This window comes from Ischnura elegans (genome assembly GCF_921293095.1).
Source record: "Ischnura elegans chromosome 13 unlocalized genomic scaffold, ioIscEleg1.1 SUPER_13_unloc_1, whole genome shotgun sequence".
Lineage (NCBI taxonomy): Eukaryota > Metazoa > Arthropoda > Insecta > Odonata > Coenagrionidae > Ischnura > Ischnura elegans.
In genome coordinates, this window is record NW_025791657.1 from 15,264,816 (window position 1) to 15,286,728 (window position 21,913).

General features: G+C 36.1%; 1 protein-coding gene and 1 long non-coding RNA gene across 3 annotated transcripts; one reads left to right on the plus strand and one right to left on the minus strand.

The window, feature by feature from the left end:
- Positions 1-373: 373 nt before the first annotated feature.
- On the plus strand, positions 374-21,088 carry LOC124172102. The gene is made up of 5 exons (XM_046551508.1): positions 374-782; positions 1,119-1,256; positions 15,563-15,721; positions 17,451-17,555; positions 20,987-21,088. The coding sequence occupies exons 1-5, from the start codon at positions 633-635 to the stop codon at positions 21,086-21,088; spliced, it is 654 nt and encodes a 217-aa protein (XP_046407464.1). The 5' UTR covers positions 374-632.
- Positions 3,188-8,107, minus strand: LOC124172159. 2 transcript variants are annotated; one of them, XR_006868064.1, is made up of 3 exons: positions 7,599-8,107; positions 5,211-5,336; positions 3,188-4,879 (listed from the first exon to the last, which is right to left on the minus strand). It is a non-coding gene; the product is annotated as an uncharacterized LOC124172159 (long non-coding RNA). The 2 variants fall into 2 exon arrangements; XR_006868065.1 differs by lacking the exon at positions 7,599-8,107 and adding an exon at positions 7,312-7,584.
- Positions 21,089-21,913: the final 825 nt, after the last annotated feature.

Genomic DNA, 21,913 nt, shown 5'->3' on the forward strand with positions numbered 1-21,913 from the left:
TGTATGTGAGACTACGTTATGACATGAGGTAATCGGCAAGGAGTTTCTTTTTAAACCCCGCGAAAAAATCGGTATTTTAAGGTAATTAGAAACTTTTTTGATCCGCATTAACCGAAATGCTTCATTTTATTATTGTATAATTAGCAATTCTTCATATTAAAGGTAAATATTGATATCGCTGAGCACAATATTCTTGGTTTTTATGCCGATGCGATTAAAAAGATTTGAACGCCGCCACTTTTTTTGCCACATAGCACGTGACCTCATGTTTCCTTCACCGCCCGCCTATGCTTCAGTAGTGGAAAGCGCCATCTAGCTATATTCAAGGTCTATGAGCTACACTAGTTTTTTCATCTATGTCTCATATTATCAAGTGGTGTTTACGTGTCAATGAGCGTGAGAATTGTTGTGTATATTGTGTTCAAGCTGTTGCGATGTAACTTATCTTTAAGTTGAGTAATTAATTGTTTGCTTTATTAATCATTTCGTTGAGCATTTCAAAGTATTTTCATGCATCATCGCAGTGAATGTAGTTTACCTATGGGAATTTGAGATCTGTGTCAATGCTGAGCTGTTTGTTTCGTTGACGATTGACCTGAATTGAAGGTTGAAGGAGGTATTACGGGGAAAACATGAGTGTTACTGCTGGAAGGAATTCCGAGGGTACTCCGTGCAGGCTTTGCATGAAGAAAAATGATAATTATTATTACAATATATTCACCTCAAATTTGGCGTCCACAATGACTGTAGAAGATGCTATTCATGAATTAGTCGGTTTAAGGGTAAGTTGACAAGTACATTATATCGATATGGTGGTTTTGAGTAATTTGACCGGTGCGGAGAATTTTTGTGTGCTCCTCTTTGACTTCAAACGCTCATATTTTGGAAAATACTTGCAATGGGTCTGTAATATTTTGGATTTTTCTTAACTAAGGTTGACATTAGAACAGGGAAAAAATAATCAAAATCTAAGATGGTGGGCATGGGACCCTGGTTGAGTTGACATGGAATGACCCTATTCGTTGTCGTACTTCTACTTTAATTTCGTAGTACGAACATATTTTCCCATATAATACACAATACACACTTAACGTATAGCGTGTTGGTTGCTACCTCAGGTTGCTGTGGATGATGGCCTGCCCTCCGCTCTATGTCCTCTATGTATGGAAAAGCTAATTGAATTCAGTGATTTCAAAAAGATTTGTTTGGAATCGGACGCAGAACTGAGGAAGTTTTCGTCGAGAAATTATTCCAGGGTGAGTGATTTTCCTGTTTTTCTCATTTCAGTACAGTTGCTTGGCTAGTTTAGGAGAATCTGAAGTGTTTATTATGGATGTTCGTCGACAGTCGTTAGAAATCTAGGAAGATTTATTTATTCACGGATTCGACTTTTTGCAACTGTAATTTGAATAAAGTAACTGAAATATGGAAATTAATCATCGTGGACATTTTGTAATTTTTCATCTTAAAGACTTAAAACATGACAAATAAGAGGCACTAGAACAAAACTTCGAAAAATACCAGAAAGCTCTTGTCATTTTAATATTTGTTGTATATAGGTGAGTGAAAATATGTTTACATTTGTCTGATGTAAAGACAGGGTAGGATTTTACATTTCTTGAATTGCAAATAGTTATGCCTAAAATTTTGCGATCAAATGAAATTCGATGTGTTGGTCACAGATCTCTTTTTAGTTTAGAAAAATATCTACATTTCACTGTTCAATGGCGTTGATTTTCTTGCCTTCAGTGGCTAAAAAAATCTTTCATATCTATAATCAAGTACCTTACTTGTTGCTTTGTAGAAGTACCATAAATTGATTCGAAAATAACAAATGGACTAAGGAAGGTTACTCTGTAACTCATTGCCATGCATATTCAGAGGTAATTGTATTTTTTGTACGCGTCATGGCATATCCCCATACAGCACAAGCAGTGCGAAACCCGTGTAAAATCGTGATAAAACACGGGTAAAAACTCGTGTATATCTCGTTTCTACTCGTGTAGGACTGGTGTAATTGCGGTGTATTTCCGGTACTATGTCCGCTATTTCTGGTGTATACACGAGTATTATCCGTATATTATTCCCTAGGTCCCACGTAGTACCACGGTTCCCGGGGGCGACGCCACCGTCGCAACATTGAGTTACTTTCAAATATGGCCGCTAGATGGCAGTACTATCGCTGCAGCCAAATCGATTGGTCGATTATATCGAGCTATCCATAGGTCGCTCTTGGCGATGTATATCGACTCATCGATAGGTCGCTCTTGACAATTACTCGAACCTGAACGATTAGGATGAAAAAATAAACATTGCTATTCCACAGATCAAAAAATTAAACTTTGCAATTACACTGATTTCTGTGGAATTACAAAGTTTAATTTTTTATCTGTGGAATAACAAAGTTCAATTTTTTATCTGTGGAATAACAAAGTTCAATTTTTTATCTGTGGAATAACAAAGTTCAATTTTTTCATCCAAAATGTAAATTCCATGAAGTATCTTTAGGGTGAACTTTATAACCTAATAATATATTCTGTTGAAAGAAAAAGTTTAATTTTTTACCCAAAAAGATTGTTAAATTCAATGAACTATCACCAGAAACCACCTATGACCCCGAATGCATAAAAAGCGGAAGCTTGTAGTTTACCAGTGAGTACATTTAAAGTGGTGCATTTCGAAGGCTGTACCACAATGTTTTTTCATTGAAAGAAGTTCCTTCAGCATTCCTGTAAACAAACGTGACAAGGTGATCCTCTCAAAATGCACCATTTAATGTGATCTGGTGTTTAATACACAAAAGCAAGTAGTAGAATTCACAATCAATGCAACCCCCTAAACTTACAATTAGAAGTCAACTAAAATTATCCTGGATCTATAAGTTTCTATAGATCTAGACCCTATAGACACTTACTTCCCCCGAACTATTAAATTAAAATCCCAAGTGGTTGATTTTGCTCCCCAGGGGGCAAACAATGCATACTTACCCAACTCCCCTTGGTTGCCACTGGCGTCTGACATCTCATGGATGAGGAATGCTTACCAATCCTAAGCATGAGGACTTACACAGAAAAACTCACCCATTAATGATGGTGATCACTGAAGAAGCCCACCTAATGCTAGGTGACTTATTTCAACAAAGTAAATGGGAAAACCTTTCAAATGCAGATTAAAAATTTAATGACACTTCAATTTAAGAAAACATTTATTTGGGCACTATTAGGTGAATGGCGGAATACAAAACAAAGCATACAAAAAACAGAATAAACAAAGCATACATGAGACTTCATTCGTATCCCCAGCAATCAAGAGACTTAAAATCCCTAGTGAATTACAGTCGGTCTGTGAAACTTCATTGTGGAATGAACCACTCACTATCAAATACTCAGTAGCATCTACAATCACAAAAAGGGCTTCATTAATAGGAAAAACCATACTCGTGATCCCATACCATCAAATACAGAAAGAACAATCAAAAGAATTTAACTTTTATGTAAACACGAGAACCATACTATCACCTGCAGAGACAAAGGAAACAGTTTGGTTATATAAGAGTGAAAAGAGTGCCATGACAATGTCAGCGATTCAATGAAGATAATGATTGTGAATCTTTAATATATGTACTAGAGAGAAATGAAACAAGAGCTCAACAATTGTTACTTCCCACTGACAGGTAGAAAAAAACATGATTTTATCAAATAGTGCAAACATTCCACATAGTTTTATCAATATTAACCCTTCATCATTACGGTTATTTGGCCTCCTTAAGATATAAAGGATTACTAACCCAGAGAGACTAAATCTACTAATGCTCTGATAACAGATAGGCAAATGAAGAACTCTCCGCAGATTGGCTCAAAAATTTCATGGATAAAAAAAATCAACTATGAAAGTTCATGTGTAATTGATTATGGACAACCATAGAAGTCAAATCTCTCTTGATAGCTATGAATTCCATAGACGTAATCATGTTCATGTTGTCTTTATACCCCCGCATAATCACTGCCTTTGGATTTTTTAATGATTCTCTCAAGAAAGTGTTTAATTTACAGTGGGACAGGCCCTTATGGATTAATGACCTCCAGAAGATTTCAGGAAACGACATAACTTTGACCCAGAAAAAACTTTCATCCTTATTGCGACATTCATGAAGCGTATATTAAGATCCCAACAATGCAAAATGGTGTTTCAGGATTCAGTGTAGCAGAAATCTTTCCCTTTATACCGGAAGAGTTCAATGACGTGGACTTCATCTTTGAAAAAGCTATTCAAACACAAATCATCATTGACCCAGAGAATGTTGACGAATCAATGAATGACGAAACTGATCACAAACACTATGATGCTGTCAATGAGCAGCCATCAAAACCTTAATAAGACATGTGTTGAAACTTCGAATCTTTATGGGTATAACCCAAAGGATATTGCTTAAAAAAATTGAATCCAAGAAAACAGCCAGCTTAAATTTATCAGAGCTGTACGAAAATCCTGTTGGTGGTACTTCACGACCTAATTCGACACCCAAGTCAGTCCCGGAACCTACTCAAGCCCATCTCATTTCAAAGAAACCGTTGAATTGACATATCCTCCGCAAAAACCACACAGTGACTGAAAATAAAATCTAAGAATGGACAGAAAGCAACACTCAATAATTAGGACTTCTACTCCTATGAAATTGGTATCAAAGTGAGTATAGAGAAATAAATGCACGTAAACAAAATTGTAATTAATTTTCAAGTACTTCAATGAAAAATGTAACTAAATATGTAAAAAATCATAAATTTAAATATGTCTTAAGGAGTCAAAATTGTTCTGGTCTACCATACCATGCTAACATGATTTTATCTTCGTACTAGCACTCATCAATGCCGAATCATTCCTGAAAAAAATTAAAATCATTATTATTGTTGAAGTAGCAAAGCTATCAATCACTTCATCTATGTGCTAATACCTCTTAATGCAGAAGCAATACTTATAGCATATGAACTATCTTTTTCACATACAATGACGAATGACATTGCAAAGCCTACAACTAGTAAGCGTTCCAACAAAGATGCCATGATGAACGCAACAAAAATTTAGAAAATATGGAACCTGGTGCAAACTGGTCTAACAAACAATTTTATACTACCATATTTAGGCATCATGTGAAACTAAGTGCCAACATTTTTCCCTCCATGAGATATAACTTTTGAATAAGTATTTGGTACCTGTATTCCACATCACGCCACAGAGTATGGTCTATACCCTTTTCACCAGACTCCTTCCTACGGCCAGCTTTGAATGTTTATCCTCCTCCATCAAACGACCATAACCAATGTTTCCAATGGAGCTTCCTAGATTTATAAATGCAAAGGACACATTAAAACATTTTTATGATTGTATGGTCTCAAAATTATTTCTTTACACCATGCACCATGTCATGCCATCACTTAGATAAATATTCACAAGAGAAAACGAGACACAGTGATATATATAAGAAATGGTATTTTAGTATCTCAGTATAGTTTTTATTAAAAATATGAGGAGCACGTCTAGTACCACACCAATTAAAAAAGTACAGTCATTTGCAGCATGGCTGATGTCTCTCCCTACATATAATATTGAAATCTAACCAACTCTTAAATATATATGAACTGAAATATGTCCTAATCATCAGGAAACAATCCTCTTGTCGTGAACTTTCTATCTTTAACAGAGCAGAAGACTCTATAGAGTATGCCGTGACCTTTGCTGGCTCTTGAGTGAGCATGCCTCAGAAAATACTTTTTCATTATACCAGCCTCAGTCTTGCCTCCAATCCTATTCATAGTATTCTCATGCGGATGAGACTAAGTTACAAGTAGTGAGTCCATCTCCACCCACCCTTCTCTAAAATGAGTACACTTGAGTGTTGAATTAATTTGATGATATTTTTACTAAATCTAAACTCAAGAAAAAGATAAATGGAAAAAAGTGTATATTGACAGAGGGCAACATTTTGATATACCACACAGTTACATTATTTTATTTATATTTCTTAGAACTTGAGGAAGAAGAATGAGAAAGATCAAATTTATTACAACATAAATTGCACTGTTTTGGTGTAGTTGGATGGCAGGTAATAATGGACACAAAAATGGGGCGAAATATTTGTATTGATGTTTGGAACTCTAAAAGTTATAAAATAAAACAAATCAGTGAATTTGATCTCATCCAACAATATGCCATTTAAGTTGAACATTCCAATTTGTCTTCTACGATTTGAGGGAGCTTGCAAATTCAATTAATGCACATATATATAGCATCCTGGGTCTTTATGCAGTATTTTCTCAATATTGTAATCAAGTAATTTACGATACTTATTTTGGATCCATTCAATGTGTGTATGAAAATGTGGATTAAAAATCATAAAACCATACTCCAAGACAACTTACCAATATAACAGAGCAGTGAAATGCAAATGAAGACCATGAAGTAGACTGATTAAGATTATTAATGAGCCATTTACATCCCTCCAATACACAGGCATCATATTACTCTGGTGAAATTCAATAAACGCGAAAATTATTCTAGACTATGAAGGCAAGGAAAGAGCAAATTTGAGATTTTAAAATTTTCCGAATTTAAAACATTTAGAGCGTAAGGGATGGTAAAAAAAATGCTGGCACGAGATTGTAAATAAAAAAATAATTAACACCTTTCTATCAGGATTATTTTCCGAGTGTTACTGCGAAATTAACGAAATATAATTAGCTTATATTATAACATATATCACCGTAACAAATTATAATTACAGCAACGAAAAAAGCTTTCATTTTTTAACCATTCACGAGCATACTAACCGCGACGTTAAAGCATCGTGGCAATATGCTACACACTAGCACTCATATACTTGATTCTCCGAAATATCAATTGAAAAATCCGGACCAAACAGCCCAATAAAATCACCAATTGACGCCCAAAAATATAACACAAATAAATCTCCCGGCAAACATATGAATTGCGTCGAATAACGGCTCTATATGTTTAAACCACACGGATGAGCAATGATGAATTAAGAGCCAACAAAAACTCAGTGGATGAAACAGTAGAATAATATATATTTTCGCAATGGCTAAGAAAAGGGAAGGCTGACAATGAACCTTCGGCCATTTTCATGACGCCACGACCTCAGGGAAAGCAACACATTTGTAAAGTTAACTACGAATGACAAATAAATGTGAATCGAAATCAAAGCAAATTGAAACCATAGAATCAGCCAAGAACCTTAACATAGTTACTTAAAGGGTACTTGGAATTTTGACGCTCAAAGATTTATGAAAAATATACCTATCACCGGACGAAGATAGCGTCGAAGTAGAACCGAAGACGAATACCGCCGAATCCCAGCTGTATTTGAAGTATTTATATCACACAGATGAGAAATGATAAATTAAGATCCAATAAAAATCCCAAGGATAACAGAATAGAATATGAATAATAGAACTACATATGCGCTATTACCTAATGGCGTCCTTCGGCCATTTTCATGACATCACGAACCTCATGGTAAAGGTCACATTTATAAGATTACGTATGGCAAACAAATGTAAGTCGCATAAAAATTGATAACTCACCTCTTTATGAAAGCAGCAAGGAGCAGTAGACGGCAGAGGTTGCAATATTAGCGCGTTGAGTTACCTGAGGTTTTATCGTTGCATCTTGCGTCCTTGGTCCTTGTCCTTGTGTTTATCCAGCGACACGGAGCGCCACACACGGTGCTAACAAGAACTCATAGTCCAACATGTCTGCTACCATCAGCATCACGAAATATCAGAAATATCACGAAAAACATTATCTTCTTTTATTGTAAAAAGAATTATTCGCCAATATTAAATACGCTCATCAATTTACATCTGAAACAATATTTATCAAGGTGGCAATTTTTGAAAGGACGATCCAGTCATTTGATCAAGTCACGGACGTATATAAATAAATATATTTTTAAAATTATACATTTGCCTATCTGGAAGTACGCAAGCAATTTAAAAAACATAAAAATTATGGCAGGAATAGATTTCATACCGAAAGTATAGCAAAATGTGCGTTTAAATGCAGAATACTTCTGTACACGGGTTTTATTATGAAAATATCCGAGTTTTATTTTTACACCGCATTTACACCAAAAAAACACGTGTAAATAATTTCTCGGTGCTGTCTGGGTCCTTATAGTGAGCATTGAACATGCATTGTTTCATGTAAGTAGGGCCATTTTTACTTGTTTTCTAAGTAAGTCGAAATTATTAATGGTCGGTCGTTGCATAGTGAAAAACAATACACAGAATTTAATACAGAAATTCTGGTACAATTCAGTTTTGAGAGGGGGAAGCGACTGCATTTCAGTTTACCCATTATTTCTATAATAATTCCTATTTTGCACTTTTGAGGCCATCATATAGTATATGCTCTCAGCGAACTTAAGTCATATCTTAAATTATTTGATCGCATTGTGAAAAGAGACTTGTGAAAAACTGTGGTGTACACATTTAATAAATGAAATTAAAATTATTATTAATATAATATTATAAAGTATTATTTTTTATCATTCATTATTATAATATATATGTGGTTGGGTAATACAGGCAGGTTTTTGTTGCAAAAATAAATGAGAAATAAAAAACAATTAATATTAATAAAATTACAACACTTCTTTGCAGATTTCTCATTTTAATGGCTGTATAAACATAGCGAGTCTGGCTTGCAAGGAAACTACCATTTTTGGAGTACCATATGAAATTTTAAAGCAATGGCAATAATATACCTGCAAGCCCAAATCTTGCCCATTGTGATACTTGCCCATTCAATCAGAAGTTGACGAATAAGTAATTATTCATTCATTCATATTTTTCCTTAATAGGAAAAAGTAATGTATTCATACCTTGAGATTAACTCATAATACCTACCAATTTTGAACTTTTATCATTAGGCATTTGGCTGCAATTCTCATAAAATTACGTTCCAAGTTATATGTAATTAGAATATTTTTATTTATAATTGATGCTTCAAAGTGGCCATGGAATTAACATTCCTGCTGGAAAAAATCGAAATTGTGCAGTCAAATCTTCATGGATACTGTTAATTATCTTATCTAGGAGAGACGCTTGTGTTTTTCCACCTCTGTATAGAATGTGATTGGATTCAAGGAAGAAGAGAATGGAACAACCAACTCGTTAGGTGAAGTGGAGATCGGAGAGTAACCGGCTGTAGATAAATAAATATTACCCAAAAAAACCACAGTAAATGTGACATATATTACTATAAATGGCCCAAAGAAGGAGAGGAAATTTTGATCCCTCATTTCATCAGTTGCGGCATGTGGGAGGGTATCACTTATGCTAGTAGTCTTTTATCTCATCACTCCATACTTCTTTTTTATAACATAATGTCACAACAATATTGCAGATTTCTACAACTCTTACGCGGCAAAGTAAATAGGAAGGGAGAGAGTAAATTTATGCTACAGGGGTTCTATGAAACTAGATACGCCATTGCATCAGTAGCATTCAAAATGAAAGGCGATGTACATAAAAATTTTGTTAAGAACTAATGAAGGAGAGCCCAGGAGAATTTACAAAAAAATCGTTTCCCCCAAAAGGAATTAGGATTATATGAGGAAAAGGCATCTGGAATTCTCTGCAACGTCCAAAAATGAACGTCTGGGAATAGAGGGATGACAAGATTATTTTCGCTTGTAATATTATCAACGCTCATTACTTTAGTAGTTGCCTCATTGATAAAACATAAAATGGCAGCGCTGTCGAAGTACCTCCATACAAGTACCGATATTTCTAGTATCGATAAGGTAGTACCGCTTTTAAATACTGCCAAGTACTACCGGACTCTCGGTACTACCTATCGGTATTTTTTCCTCAACCTCTGAGAGAGACCCTTTTGTTTTCCACCTTGCTGTCGAATGTGATTTGATTCTAGGAAAGTAGAAAATGGAACAACCGACTAGTTACGTGAAGTGGAGATATCGGAGAGTAACTGGCTAAAGAAAAGGAAATATAACCCTCGAAAACCATAGTAAATGTGATATATATTATTGCAAAGGGCCCAAAGAAGGAGAGAAAAACTTGATCCCTCATTTCCTAAGTTGCGGTTTATGGGAGGATATCGTTTATGCTAACAGTCTCTTATCTAGTCAGTCCCTTATTTTTTTATTACATATAATGTCACTAACAATCTTGCGGAGTTCTACAACTCTTACGTGGCAAAGTACATAAGAGGGAAGAGAGTAAATTTATGTCTAAGGGGTCCTACGAAACTAGGTGCGCCATTGTATCAGTAACTTCCAATATGAAAGGCAATGTGCATTTTTCACAAAGAACTAATGGGCAAGAGCCGAGGAGAATTTACAAAAAAATTGTTTCCTCAGAAAGAGATAAGGGATATATGAAGAAAAGGCGTATGTACATATATGCAACATCCAAAAATAAACGTCTTCGAAAAGAGGGATCAGACAATCATTATGGATTCATTTGTGATGTTCAAAGTGACACAGCATTGGCCAGCAATGATTCAATGAGTGATTTCCTTTCATCAGTAAAAATTAAAACAAAGGTTACGTGAAAATTGGAGAGGGAAACTAGAGATCAAGTGCTCAATGGGACTTGGCAGTCTGAAAGGCAGAAGAGGTTGAAGCCTCTTTCTTTGGTCGTATATATAATCTAAGGAAATCAAACATCAAAATTGTGAGACGATTGTTTGTTTCCTTCCTTTAGAGGAAACCAGGCTACCGATTGGGGAAATGCCAATGAAAAATTTGCCATCAGGGAATATGAAAGATCAAGCAAAAATTAAGTCTTTCCCACAGGTCTCTCTGTTGATTAAAATGTACTATTTTGTTTGCTATTCCTCATAGGATAATATCTGATAATGAAGGCTCGGTGGAAATCAAGTGCCCCTATTATTATATATATGAGCGTGATGCATCCGCTCCCAGCGGGCTTCCCCCGCTCTTTTCAATACAGGTCCACAGAGGGATAGGCGCGTTTCTAATTTTAAAATGTAGTAAAAAAAGGCAGGGTTATATGTTCAAATTTAATTGGAATATTCATGTACAAAATTAGGTCAGAGGACCTCTTTAAACACAACATTGGAAGTAATTACACTATCCTCTGTTAAACGCACATGATGACTCATACTTACGTATCAACAGGAGACTTGAATGTGGAATCAGCAGCATTTTGATAAAAGTTATTTAAAGAAAACGAGATATTGTTGCAAATGAACAAATGTATCAGTTTGTGCGCCGCTAACGTAAGGAATATTTACAGTTTTTTTAATTATTTAGAAACCAATTTATAGGAAAAAAAGCAATATTTTGGAAGTAAGATATGTCGTCGCATGTTCTCTGATAAATTCTGTGCATTTTGGTACCTCATTTGTAGAGTTTGGTTGCGTATAAGCTGAGAAAAAGGTATCTATACAGTAGAAATAATATAGAAGATATTCCTAGGGAAGGAGTTTAAAATATAAGTTACCTTTATGAAAGTTAAAGAAGGAAATAAGCTACGCAGAAGAAGCAGATATATCTACCAAGTGTAGGGACAACTAGAAATATCAAATAAAAAATACATATTGTGATTTTATTTTGTGGTATCCTCAAGGTTTTTTAATTAATAGAAAGCCGAGGGAAAATAATTTTTTGTGCAATATAAATGGTGATAAAATTAAAGGAACTTTACATGAACTTTATATTGCCCAAAATATGCCAGAATGCATCAGGTTAAAATAAATAATTGTACCAGAGTGGATGTTTTTTAATTTGCACCTACACTTTCCTCTTAAATATTTATCCTTGTATATCGTAGAGCAGCCACAGCAGCCTCCTGCCCCTGCCACTGTTTTTTCCCAGATAATCACAAATATGGCATAGCTGTGTACTGATGGTGTAAAAATGTGTCTTACACTGTCTAGGAGACATTTCTTTCGTCACCAATTTTATAAATTATTTAAAATTGTAACATAATTAAATATGGCTTTCTCTCCATGAGCGCTTACAATATGCTATACATTGAAATAATTATTAGATAACAGTGGTGTGAACCACATTGTTTTGCAAGTCACATGCGGGTCAAATGTTTCTAGACATGGCCATAGAAATAGGTCTCCAACAGTTTAATGGGATCGCAATATACAAAATTGCTAATGCCTCCTCTAAACGCCTCTACCAATTATGAACCGAGTCGAAATTTTTCTCCTAGAAAAGATAAAATTCTGAGGCACGACTTTCATTTTCTCCGAGTATCTTCAAGTGAGTGAGATAAAGAAATTAGGATACCATAACTCTTCTGCTGACTGAGATTTTAGTGCTGATGACTTCACTTCAAACTTAATAGTTGAAAAAAGTGAAATTGGTAAAATCCCAGGGGAGTTCAGCTTTAATAGCTATGTCAATGGCTAATTTCTAACAACACATATCTGCAAAATAGCAACTTTTCAGGAGGGCCAAAACATAAACCATTTCATTGAATTAATCTCATTGAAATAAATGACATCTATGTGTAAAATTTCAATGTTTTCAAGAATGAAAATGTGGCTATAAGCTGCAGGCTTAAGAAGTGCACAGGGCTGTATGTTATAATTGAAACTTGAATTGTGTAATCAAATCATGTTTTTTAGGTGAAGGAATTTTTGTCATACGTTACATTCTTCACAATCATTGCAATTGATGTACTATACAATACTTATATTGCTTATTAAATTTTCAGTGATTATTGATTCAAGTGTCGCATATAACAATGTGTGCTGTGAATTTTGATTCTTATGAGCTATGTTGTAGTGATTTTTGGACCTAAACTTTAGTTATTCATTCATATATGTTTTATGAGAAGAATTGTACAGTCAGGGATGGGATATTTTTGTGTCAGATGGATGTTTTGCTCGATGAGGTGGTAAATGAGGGCAGAAATAGTTTTTAGAGTACAGAGAGGAATGAATTATGAACTTGTTTGGGGGAAATTATTTTTTCTAGATTTTGTGGGTTTATTTGGTGAAAGAACGCTGTCAATGAAATTTAGAGCCCTAAATGTTAGCCGTTTAGATGTGTTTTTTTTGTATTTGAATTCGCAATTGGATTGAAAATTTATAAAACTTGATAATGGTGAGCTTTATTCTTCCTCCGTTCTACTAAAATGTGGAATAAATTTGTAGATGTGAGGAATTTAGAAAATTTATCATGAAATCACTGATTGTGAGTCACTAGATAGGAATCACTGATGTTAACTAGGATGGTTGCCACTAGGATCCCAAGTGTCGGGTCTACAGTAGTACCTTAAGTGACCGCTTGAGTTGGTCACTTAAGGTACTACAATTGATGATGGTAGTTTAGGTGGCACCAGATTCTGTTAAGTACACCTCCACTTAAGTTACTTAGAACCCGTGCTTAAGTTGCTTAGGCAAATGTTTTCACATGGTTGATGCTCTTCAAATGTTGTAAATGCCACATGATAATACCCATCCCACCACCCCTGGCTCATCCCATTGGTTACGTTTTAAGTTGTACTGTATTCAATGACGTGGTTTTTGAGCATTCTATTTCATTAGCTAACTTTCTAGTGTTGGGGTTATTAAATCGACAAATTTATTTAGTGGAGTTTCTCATCTAATTGTTGGTTTTATTTCTGTGAAAATTAATTGCCATGCCTGTTGCTCTCGGTATCACCCGTTTTATAAAACTTGGAAACATTTTAAGGAATTTTAAGACTGAGACGACGGTAGAGGATCCGTTGAAACATTTAAGCTTCCATGGAGTCATAATCGAAAATAACGTAAACAAATGCACTTAGTAAAATCCCACACACTGCCATTGAAACCATTGCATAGGATGCCGAGGGGGATATGACATGGCAATTTCATTAGATGTGGGAGGAATGGCAAGTTAAAATTTAACACCAATGGTTTTAATAAAGGAGTGGAATTGACTAAGTGTTTTCGATTATGAGTACGTTATGAATATGTCATTCCATGAAGTCAAGCTTAGTAATTCTAAATTCCTCTGGCTCCATCACCTCTCACCAAATAGCGTTTGCTCAGGGACTGAAATGAGTCTTTTCTTTTGACCTTCTAAGTCCAAAATGGTTAATTTGCAGAGCTTGGAAGTTTACTTCAAGTATCCATGGCTTTGGATCACAGAATCACTTAATTGCTCTCGTAGATCTTCATCTGTCAACATAACTATTTCCAGATGTAGACAATCATGGTGCTGAAGTTGACTTAAAGCTCAAGCTTAGCTACTGCACCACAATAAAGATTAGACTTAAGTGAAGTCACTTAAGTCTGTAGGTTAGAAAAGGCAATGGGAACTAAATTTTTATTTGATATTTGGTTGCCTCGGTGGCAGTAGGGTAAAGTCCTCACCTGCCAAACAAGAGCTCCTGGGTTTGAGTCCCACCAGTGTAGGTTTCCTCTATCCAGGGAATGGTAGTTCATGCACACATGATTGTTAAATATGTTGAATAACCCAATATAAAATGGCCAATATGAGCTGTATTCTGTGGTTTGAGAATAGAGTAAAAAATAAAAATAAATTAATGTGGATTGTCTTTATGTAACGAGTAGCCTTGGTTGATAGCAATATGAAATAATTCAAAAAGAAGTCTTCTTTGCTAAAAAGCTTTGTTATTAAATATTATCTCTCAATTATGGGTAATGATCTTATTTTTTAACTGGAGCTATATAATTTATAAAAAAAATAATAATGCATGCATCCACAAACTTGGTGATTAAAAAGAGTTCACTGATTTTGTTTTATTCAGAACACTGAAAGGAAACTCTTTCAGTACTTATCAGAGGATGAATAAATAAGGATATTTGCAATGAATTTAGTGAAATCGTATAATTACAGCTGTACATTGAACTTACCACTGGTGTTAGAAGAAAATCAGCTCTGTGTCCTTCAAGCAAATCATAAACTTGCTTCAAGTGTTATTGTGAGTTTTTAATTTTTAGGAATTACAGCAAGGAGATCTTTTTATTGTAACTCTTGGTATGGTGTTTGGAGGAGGCAACCGACAGCTGAGGTCATTTGCGCCATGAGGGAAGGGTGGAGAGAAACCCAGCGTCGGCATTAGCCTGCTCTTAACGAAAGGCGCCAAGGGGACCACGGCTCAACGTCCCATCCGATGGATGGAGTGTTGCACTTGAAATATCCTCCACGTAACATTCAAGCAGGGATCGGGCAGTCTCTGAAAATTCTCTGCCGCTGCCGGGATTTGAACCCGGGTCCACCGGGTGGGAAGCCAACACTCTAGCCACCACACCAACCCGATCCCTATATTGTAACTCATTAATTTTTCTATCATATTTGTGTTAGTACATTATACCATGTTGTTAATCTTTTCGGTATTAAGGACAAAAATATCATGTTTATTAAAAAAAATAGTTGTATGAAAATGTTTTACCGTAGAGTATCATTTTGAGTTTTGTTTATCTTCTTATCTATTTATTATGCCATATTATATACCAGGACTAAGGTTTGGAACGTTACTATTTTTCATTTTGAAGAAGAGTTTTGTCAACATTATTTTCTCCACAGATTATCCAAGGAGAGGGCGATGGTGAGTCGGGATCATCTGCTGTGACAAAGGATTGCATTCCAGATGCGATAATGGGCCCTTCACGGTTGGCATGCTCTGTCCAAACTGAAATATACATTCCTCTGCCAGAATGCCAAACATCTAGAGCCAATATGTTGGTAAGCTCTATTCTCAGTGAGTTGAGCAGTCTTTTTGGTGGTGCAAATTTCTCGGTTGTGAGGCCAAAGTGGATTGGTGCGCACATCTTTCAATTGCACGACTTTCATTTGTACAATAGGAATCATTAAGCCTGAGCATGCATCTCCGTTTATACTTACGTCAATCTCAGTGGTGGAATATTGTTAATCTTCCTTCAGAAATGCAGTGCATCCCATGTATTAGGCTTATTTTGAACTGCCTTGAGTCTCTGTTCAAGCCAATAGTCTTGGCAATAACACAGCTTGGTCTCAAGATATCTGTCTATTTGTTAAAGTTGTCAGTTTTCTCTACTTCTACTAAGGAACTTTCCAAAACTGTCATTTCACCTCTTGTGTAAACATGGGTAAAGCAGCTAAAGGGCTCCATAAAATTCAGTAATCTCGTGAATTTTCCATCACTTCTCCGTACCAATTGTGTAAATGCATTCAATTGATGTATGCATTTAGTATGAATTTTTTCATTTGGATATACTTTGTCTATCCGTCCAAATTTTTTCGAGCAACAGGATGTACAGTGGTGGAATTCAAAGCTCATTGGTATCTGAAAGTGGCCAGTCCAGGCATTATTTGTCTTCTAAAATTTGCCCTCATAAAACAACTGGGAATTTTAAAAGCAATATGCGCCTTATACCAGGGAAATAATCGTATCTGCCACATAATGATGCAGAAAAGGAAGTCAAAATTCACTCCACATTCAACTGCCCAAATGGCTATGCAATATACGGGTTGAATTTAAACTAATAAATATGCACGTAAGAATTCAATGGCCATGCAACATCCCTGGACCATGAGGTAGGGTCTGCGAAGTTTAAAGATCAGAAAAAATGTCCACAGCGTGTGTGCAGCATCATATCATCCTTCACTGGGACTTGATCTGTTGAACCTCTGATTCGTAGCATGATACTTTACCCACTACACCACCGGAAGGATTTTTCCCGGAGGCTCAATGCTCAACATGTCGCATTCATCCACAGATGTCCCGACAAAAGTAAACTCCAATTTTGGTGAGCCGTGGGCAAAGCATACCTTGGAGAATATGGGAAAGAATTCGTTGCTAAATCTCTTGCATGTTGTCATTATGTGGCAGACATGATTAATTCCTCAGTATAAGGGACATATTGCTTTTGAAATTCCCGGTTGTATGAGAGTATTACGATGGCAAACTTTTGGAAGACAAGTAGTTCTTGAACTGGCCGATTTCAGACGTCAATGAGCTATGCATTAATTTTTGGCGCCACTATACTTTATCCTAATGGGTGTCAATAAGTTAAGGTGTACTATAAGTTCATTCAATTGCAAACATTGTTAGAAATATGATACAAAAAGAGGGCATCCTGTTGCTTAAAACATGTCAATGACAAGCCTTAGGTTTTATACAACAAAATGGTTGTTGCTGTGTGTAATCTTGATTGATGTAAATTAGGACTATGAAGGAGAAACCCCACTGCTACCAATGCTAGCTAATGGATCTAGGCATTCTACACCAAGCTGCACATATAAAACTGGTCATATCAGCAGTTTCATTTGAGTCATTCACAGGAATCTCATGCATGCACTCTTCAGGCCCAGTTTGAATGGTCGTTGGCATAAGAGGTTTTAATTTTCTAATAATCATTGCTTGAAAAAGTCATTATCATTTTGTCTTTATTGAATGTTGTCCAGCATTCCCTTCTTGTTTCATGTGAATCAGAAGAATGGAGACCAACTCAGTGGAGGGAATCATCCCACACGCTACACACACGATCCAGCTCAGATTTCAAGTGACGTTTCAGACCCCCTGGCAATCGATGATTTGGTGAGCACATTCTTATCTTGATGCCAATGCCGTGATGCGGTAGGGTTTAAATACCATACCATCAATATTACCTCCCAAAATTGACCTGAATATGCTGAGCACTGATCAGCAAAATCTTTTGGAAAATTTCAAGGCAGGGTCATTCCATGTGAATTCAATGCACCACTCAGCCTGACCGCGTCAGATTTCTTTCAAATTTGGTGCATGATATGATGCTGGTGAGTGATGGAAAATACCAATTAGTAGAAGTGGATGATGATTTTGACGAAAGTTACAGGTCTGCAAATGTTGGGAATTAGTCGAAAATTCAGGTAAATTGAATGTCAAAAATTCAGGAAAGGTAAATGACTATAATTTCAGTTGTTTTTAAGGTGAAACTTATGTTTTTGGAAATGTAATATATACGGCTTTACCTTGATACTCAACTTGTCCAACTATAAGAGTTTCAATAGCCGAGGTCATTTACCTTGACTTTGAACATCTCAAAACACCCCTTCAATTTTTTTGTAAAAATATATGTTATTGCTCACAAATTTTACTACATTAATGCTAAATATGAAGATGGCACACTTAAGACATCATGCCCAAAATATTGCTTGTCTACAGAATTACTCAACCAAAATGCAAAAAGTACCACTTAAATATGAAATGCCCATTGTTGAATGGTATAGGTCATGGCTATATCATTGCAGTGTTACAGAAAACAATGTGATCGATAGCTTTAATGAAAGTGCAGTAAAACTTGGTTACAACTTACCTTATAAGCCTCCAATTAAATTGTTGTTCCAAAGCCGATGTTCACCAGGTCTGATCCAGGGAGACTGTATGTCCTTCGAGTTTGTGTCAAAGGATTGAGCCGTGTGAGAATGAATGTCTTTTGATGATATGATTGTCTGGTTTGGTAGGGAATGCAAATGATGGAGATGGTCCATGTGGGTGCAAGAATCTGGTCTGTACTTGATCTGTGTCTTAGCGAGTGTTTAAGTGTGTTTGACATATGCAACTCATCAGTTATTTTTGTATATAGAGGCAAAAAATCCATGTATGTCCGTAAACAGCATTTCTCTCACTATAGCGGTCATTGGCTCTTCTCTACTCTCTGATGAATTGGAATATGCCTTTGTCTTCACTATACATTTTTTAATTAGTATTACAGAATGAAATTTATTGGTACTTGTAATCGTCTTAGTATTCTCCAAACGTTGCTTCAGCTCGGCCATGTCTTCATTGCGATGGGAAGTTGGTTTATAGTGGAAGATACGTGAAGGGATATTTACTTTGCTCCACTAAAACAACTCTCGTGGTGTCAATATATGCTCATCAAAAGGCCTCTTGAGGTATGCAAGTGTGGCCAGTCTTTTTACAGTCCCTGCAACCCCATCACAAGGTCATTTGCCATCAGCTGTTGTAAAAAGATGCCATTCTGCTTTGACATCAAAGTCATCCTGATGGTAGCTCAGACTGATGAAATTCTTGTATTGGGCATCACACCCATCTGAAAAATAATAAATGTGCTGGAATTGAAAAGTGGCATTTCAGGAAATAGGGTGGTTTCCTATTATTTTTTTATTGCCTTAATCGAATGATTATTACTCCTGGAGTACGTATTTCACGCTTTTAGAGTTTTAAATGACGATACCTTTTTTTTGTGATAAAATGAAAAGTGAAAAATTTCAAGCGCACGAAAATGTGACACGTAAGTAGGAATGATGGGAAAAAGTCCGTGCGACGCATTTCTGGTTCCCCCTCCCACCTTGTGAGGTGACCTTGATAGAGGCTCTGAGTGCTGATAGGACGCAGGATGCTAGCAGGTAGCTGAGTACCTTGCTGGCTGGTAGCGCTTCGCTTAAAAAAGGTTTATCAATACCTTATCAAACGAAGAAAACTTTCTGACCTTAGTCAGTTTTAATAGGTAATTATTAAGACATGTTTCCCTGAGCTCTGTGCCTCATGCATGCATTGGTAACCTCAGACGATGTATAACTCTTATCCTCTTATGTAGAAACTAGGTCCCTGTGACGTCACGTGGAGTGAAATCGCATGGGCGCCAATCTGGCCTTTTTCAAATGAGGATAAAATTTGACCCTTGCCATTCGTCTTAACCGGTATTTCAAAAACAAAATAATTTGTGTATTATGAACACACTAATGGTGGGTAACGAATCACAATCAATGCCTTTCGTTTTCTTTGACGAAGGAAACTACCCTATTGATGAAATTGTGCTGGAAATAATACATACATATGGTATCATGTTGAAGGCAAGCAGATAATTATACGTATGACTCATGTTGTATTTTATGAGATGTAAGTATAGAAAGCCTCGAATAGATGAATTGTGGCTTGTGAGTTATTCCAGGGGAATCCTTGAACTTCATCTTGAATGATGGAGTAATTCTCTGCCAAATCTTAAACCACAAGATATTTATTCACTTACAGTTCTTCTTTTGTAGCTATAAGGAATTGTGACTGCTGTTGTGTTTAGAATGAGTGTGGTATTAGCTGCCTCATACTGGATGAAAATTCTTCTAGGAAATCATCCATAGATTTTGTTTGTTTGATTTTGTTAAAAAAACTGCCCTGCCAGTAGTTAACCTACACTTATATGAAACTTCACCTATGCCGTTTCTACTAAACAGTTCAAGGAGATATTCATTTAGTTTGCTGCATTGGGACAACATGGGGATGCATCTAAGAAGTCTGCTGGAAGAGCAGGATTGCATGTAACAAATGCTAAGCAAAGCTTGTATTATAGAAACGTATGTTCTTCGTCCTTGGTTAGCTCCTTTAATTTACATCCTTCAAACATAAACTTAAAATTTTGGCGGGAGACACAAAAACTATCACCATGGTTTCCACTACACCGGCAAGAACACAGTGTTTTGGCTGCAATTCACAAAATTTGGAGATTCCATTGTTTAAATCTGGACATGTTTCCTTGAAATGTGTGTACATTTCCTTAAGATTGTGCCGCACTAGCTGCTTCTGATGATGTAGTCTAACTCCATTTTCTTTCACGGACACTGTCCATTTTCCTGGTATCATACCGCTCATGTTATAGTCACTGTAAAAGTCACATAAACATTTAATTGTTTTCTTACATAGTGTCTTACCTGGCGTTGGAGTCACTAAAATGCCATGCTCAGCCACAAATTGTTTGGCTCTCCGTACCATGTAATTTGAAGCAAAAAATTCTCTCATGGTTTTTCTAACACTCCAGCCTTTTGGAAGCACGGTCAGAATCTGTACATTGTCACATACACTGCCTGAACATTAAACTTATCTTTGAGTTTGGTATGATTTCACTTTCTGCATGTTTTACACGCTCTTCTTTTTCTGGTTGCACCACGTGAGTATGCTCCAAAACTGAGGCTACCTTTTTCAATTTTTCTTTTGGGTAATTTTTTCTCATTTTGAAGTCCCTTCTTTCACAGGATATTTGCATAAACACTGAAGGCCACGATTTAAATAATCCAGAGCAGCAGCAGGTGCTATTTTATCTTCACTTAAAACTTCTTTGGAAGTCCCTGGCATAGTGGAGGCTACTTCAGCATGCTCTGATAACTTCTGTGATAATTTTTACGGCATTAACTGTAAATTTAGAGATAGATACAATAGCAGATTCATTTGCCATCCACTCCTGAACATCTCTAAAAATTTTCTTTACTCTTGCATGGCCTTCTTATTTAAATGGATCGCAACAGTATATTTTTGACTTTAAAGCCAAAGAAAATTAGCTTAAACATGACTGTCTGATTCTCACTTTAAATTACACTCTCAATCTAATCAGATTAGTCTCTCACAGCTTGATTCAATGATGAAAATATATAATTAGAAAAAAAATGCAAATTAGTATTAATTAGGTTAACCCCTCAAGCATGACTTAAAATGCCCGTGGTCCTTCTCTCAGCATGTGCACTGTACTGTCTGCATCCTCTGAATGCCATGCCTAAAGTGTGTGTTATTCACTGAAGACATCCGAATCTTTCATTAACATTTCCTTTCTCTTAACCTTCCATTTACATAAGTACTTTTAGTGACAACTTATGAGACATATCTACCTGCTTTAGCTCTGTGCCTCATTATTGCCTTTGTTTGTGTGCTCATATCTTTTAATATTATTTTGTCCAGCTGATGCTAGGATGCTTCCTCAAGGAGCAGCATGTGGTGGACCCTCACAGAAGATATACTTCCACTTACGCTCCGATTTATGCACTTTCCTAGCAATTGTGTGTTTAGTGTGGGGAGGCTGAATGCTTTCCTTTTTGGTTCATTACCATCTGCTTCTCTACCTTGTCTTTTCCTTTCTCTTTCATCGTGGCAATAATAGTTAAGGCATGGACCTGAATCTCGCAGCAGGA

Excerpts from the sequence above, each read along its gene's own strand:
- LOC124172102 (XM_046551508.1), top strand. The coding sequence starts at position 633 with ATGAGTGTTACTGCTGGAAGGAATTCCGAGGGTACTCCGTGCAGGCTT. Across the intron at positions 1,257-15,562 it reads CGTCGAGAAATTATTCCAGG|ATTATCCAAGGAGAGGGCGA; the intron begins GTGAGTGATTTT and ends TTTTCTCCACAG. Across the intron at positions 17,556-20,986 it reads CCCTGGCAATCGATGATTTG|GATATTTGCATAAACACTGA; the intron begins GTGAGCACATTC and ends CTTCTTTCACAG.